The sequence below is a fragment of the Macadamia integrifolia genome, unplaced genomic scaffold (genome assembly GCF_013358625.1).
Source record: "Macadamia integrifolia cultivar HAES 741 unplaced genomic scaffold, SCU_Mint_v3 scaffold_190A, whole genome shotgun sequence".
NCBI classification, from domain to species: domain Eukaryota; kingdom Viridiplantae; phylum Streptophyta; class Magnoliopsida; order Proteales; family Proteaceae; genus Macadamia; species Macadamia integrifolia.
Window position 1 is genome coordinate 79,941 of NW_024870637.1, and position 4,082 is coordinate 84,022.

At 37.0% G+C, this 4,082-nt stretch overlaps 1 protein-coding gene across 1 annotated transcript; it reads right to left on the reverse strand.

Annotated features, from left to right (window-relative positions):
* Positions 1-2,576: 2,576 nt before the first annotated feature.
* On the reverse strand, positions 2,577-3,642 carry LOC122071162 (CRIB domain-containing protein RIC4-like). The gene is made up of 3 exons (XM_042635471.1): positions 3,415-3,642; positions 3,154-3,285; positions 2,577-3,015 (listed from the first exon to the last, which is right to left on the reverse strand). The coding sequence occupies exons 1-3, from the start codon at positions 3,539-3,541 to the stop codon at positions 2,771-2,773; spliced, it is 504 nt and encodes a 167-aa protein (XP_042491405.1). The 5' UTR covers positions 3,542-3,642; the 3' UTR covers positions 2,577-2,770.
* Positions 3,643-4,082: the final 440 nt, after the last annotated feature.

The window sequence follows — 4,082 nt, forward strand, 5'->3', positions numbered from 1 at the left end:
CCCTAATGTCGTCTCAAGCCTCTAATCTATCAATCTTACAATTATGTAAGGGTAGTGAACAGACACAGACCTTTCAGTCGGGGTCTCAGTTCCCCCCTTTTGGTGTTTTGTATCCCTCTCTCTTTTTGAGGAGCATTATCTTCCTTCGCCCTTCCCTTCTTTCCTCTCACCACTTCTAGTAGTGATGTCCCAATCTTCTTGATGGTTGAGGGGATGGGGAAAACATGATTCTTTGTAGTCGCCACCTAAGATTGAGGATCTAGAAGCCTATTGGGGAGCCCAATTTTGATTAGGGGATCAAGCTTGGATTTGACTTCATATATGGTCTTCAGGAAAGGTACGGGGGTAGGAAGGTGTTAAGCACCCGTCCCACCCAGTTAAACCTGTCTTTCAACAGATGATTAGATTTTAAATATTCTTCCCTAGATTTAACAGTCCTAAACCCACATGTATGATTATGTTCGAGTGATTATACTAGCATGCTTCACGCAATAAGTGTAAATAACAAAGTATTTATACTGCTTTATTGGTTTTTTTTTGGTGGTGGGTGGAGAAATTTGCTGTTCTATGTGAAGTTTGGATGCTCATCTCGAGTAAATATCAGCATCGAATCCCATTAGGCAACATTGGAAAGGAAGCTTACGGCATGGTGGGAGACAAGTTCGAGGGGCATGGTGGCCCTGGACCAAGAATCCCTTGTAGGTGAAGAGGTCAATCTACTCGGTGCTACCATATTTTTCTGCTAAAATAAAAATAATAGCTTACAAAAGAGCCTTTAGATCTCTATTCCACCTTTGGCATGGCCATCAACTGAACAAAAACCCAAAACTAGAAAAATAGAATAAATTACATGAAACACTCGGTGCTACCACAATCTCCTTGAAGTTGTTGAATAATATGATGAGAAATTAATATCCTAACCTCATCTATGTTGCTTTCAGATTCAGGTTGTTATTTCTTTTTCTTTGGATAAACTTGAGATTTCGGAGCTCTCCATCAAAGAAAAATCAGACAACCCATGTTGTCACGCTCAAATAAACTTGAGATTGCATAGCTATCCATCAAGGGTAAAGTTTTGAGAACGGGGACGAGGATGGGGGACTGGCCAGTGACAGACGCAGCCGGTTTGGGGTGATGGAGTTATTGTGACAAAGGGTTAATGAGGGACTTTTGAAATACTAGGGGAGGAGAGGTAGAACATTACTGGTAGGGGAGAATCAGGGACGAATTCTGAGTAGGAGACTTTGAGTTAATATAGGGTGAGTATAGGGAAATGATATTAATTGAAATTTGAAATTTAATCTATATTAGATAATGATGAAGATCATTATAAAAATAAAATAAAAAAAATAAAAAAATAAAAAGATAATGATGTAGACAACATGTTCTTTAACTTAAAGAAAAATGATTTACATGTTGTTGATATTGTACATCTCTCTCACAATCTCTCTCTTCTCTGACACTTCTCACCTCCTCACTATGTGAGGCTTCCGCACGTAAACAAAAATGTTAGATGCCAATATACTGGCAGTAGGTTGATAGATATGCAGAGCCAAAAATTCTATAGGATGTATAATTCTATCAATAGGTCCTTAATCAATTTGTTCACTTCATGAAAAAAGTCTTGATTACAAACAGGTGCACTTCAAGACAACTAACTATGCTTATAATTGTAATTTCTACATTCATACATGTTCTATATTTGAGAAAAATTATTATACAAGATCGGGAACTTTCGTTAGAGGAGATCCAGCTTGAATAAAAAATCAAAGCGAGCAAAGATCAGAATTCCCCTTATCTTGGGTATAATTTTCTTCCCTACTTATGAGCTATTTGGTGCAATGGCAAAGGATCAAGCTGGTGGAGCAAAAATGCGGCTTCGAGTTTGAGGGCAGCTGTTTACATGGAAAAATTGTTAAAGGTTAGGATCTCTTTTCACTAGAAACTTGTTTGTTGCTATCTGGGCTTGTATGAAATGAAATAATTACTTCCCATTCTGGTTCACAAATACTTTTCTAAGTTTTAGTATTTTAAAAAATATCATTCGAAATGCCATTTCTTTGGTTGTGAGGCCAATAGAAAAATTTGATAACGGAATTTGCACCAGTTTGCAGTCTTCTTTTTTTTCTCTTCCCTACTTTACTCTCTCAGTCATTTTTTTTTTTTTGGGGGGGGTGGTTAAAAAGATATGTTAAAGATGATTTATTTGATATGATCATGAGAGATTTTGATTTATAAGATCAATTACATTGGGCCAATTGTTGATTGGAGTGATATGGTCCACAAAATAGTTGATCTATTTAATGGCTATGACAGCAGCTGATGAGAGTAAAATCCAAAAAAATAAATAAATTAAACTTAGGAAAAAAAAACAAACAGAAAAACAAAAAAAATAAAAAATAAAAAATAAAAAAATAAAAAAATAAAAAATTTCCAAGAGGTGGTTCACTTTCTGAACCATAGTTCCTTCTCAAGAAAGGTCCAAAAACCCTAGTAAATATGAGTTGGAGTTATTGTTTGCATTTTTGACATATCATGGCCTATGCCACAAATTAAAGGGTGGTGAAGACCTGAGGTTATAAAATCTGTCTTTTATCTGTGGAAGCTTCCAAAAGCAACGAAAAGAAGCAAAGAAACATAAGGTGAAGTTTCCAATTTTACAAAATGATCCCACACTATACATTAATTTCCTGATCCACCCATCAACAGAAACATCATCATCAATATAATAATCACCAGAAATATCAACTATCAGCATAAATAATCGTTTTTAAGAAACCACAGAAGAACGAGCAAGAAGAGATTCATCTGCCTGTGCAGCCATGGCTAGTTCAAACTGCCTTAGAGAGAGATTAGGGAGGGAGATCATTTCAGGAGCTTTGAGGTTATCCCAACCCTTCAAGGGGTTGGTGGTTTCAGAACCATCCCATCCTATATGTGTCACATGCTTCACATCTGTGGGAAACCCTATCTCCATCTCATGAATATCCATCTCTTCAACCTCATCTTTGTACACTAACATAATAAAGATAGAAAGAGAAAATTAAAGTGTAAGAAGAAGTAAGAATAAATAAATAGAAAAATTGAATTCTTGTTTGGGTCTTCACAACATCAATCATGGAGGAATCAATTATCCCTTGGTTAGCCCCTTACCTAATATATGATGAGAGAAGCTCTTGAAACTCTTTATCAACCTCTGTAACCCGGCTGAGATGTTAGGCTTTGGAAGAGCCAGTAGCAAGTTCTTCATTTTGTCACCAGATATGCTCTCTCCTTCTTGTCCTCCTTTACAAGAATGCAAGTAGACTTAATAAGCCCACATAACAGAAATTAATGTACAGAGAGAGAGAGAGAGAGAGAGAGAGAGAGAGAGAGAGAGAGAGAGAGAGAGAGAGAGAGAGAGAGAGAGCATACTTGCTATAGATGGAATTGCTTCTAGTTTTGGTTTCTTAGTGTGGTTTGCACCTACAGCGACGCTTGATTCGGAGACACAGCCGATGGAGAAGGGAAGAACAACGTTTCTCTTCATCCGATCTCTCATATCTTCATGAACAGAACAGGGAATAAGAAATAGAAATGGAGGACCAACAAAATGGTTTGGGACTATGTGGTGGGTGGGTTAAGGTTAGGGGCTATGTCTATGTGAGCTCAAAAATGGTTTATAATATTTGATATAATTATTGCCTTTGTTGCCAAGTTAGAATGATTTTACGTATGAAAAAGTAGGATCCAGCCAAGTTTGGTGTGTGTGTGTGTGTGTGTGTGAGAGAGAGAGAGAGAGAGAGAGAGAGAGAGAGAGAGAGAGAGAGATTGCGTTACGAAGTGGGTTGAAGCTGTTAGTTGGTTAAACTGTCCAAATTTAAACTCCTTTTTGCTGAATACACGACCATTTAATAGGGCAGATTGCTACACTCTAATAAACTATACTTTCTCAATTATATAATGAGATGTGGGCTCATCAGTTTACTTGCAACTCTTGTAGACCAAGCTACCTTTTTGTCATTTTCCTGTGTCCTCTTGGTTTTTACTTAATTTAGACTCCTTCCAAAAATGAAACTTAACATGGGCTGTAGAGTAATTCA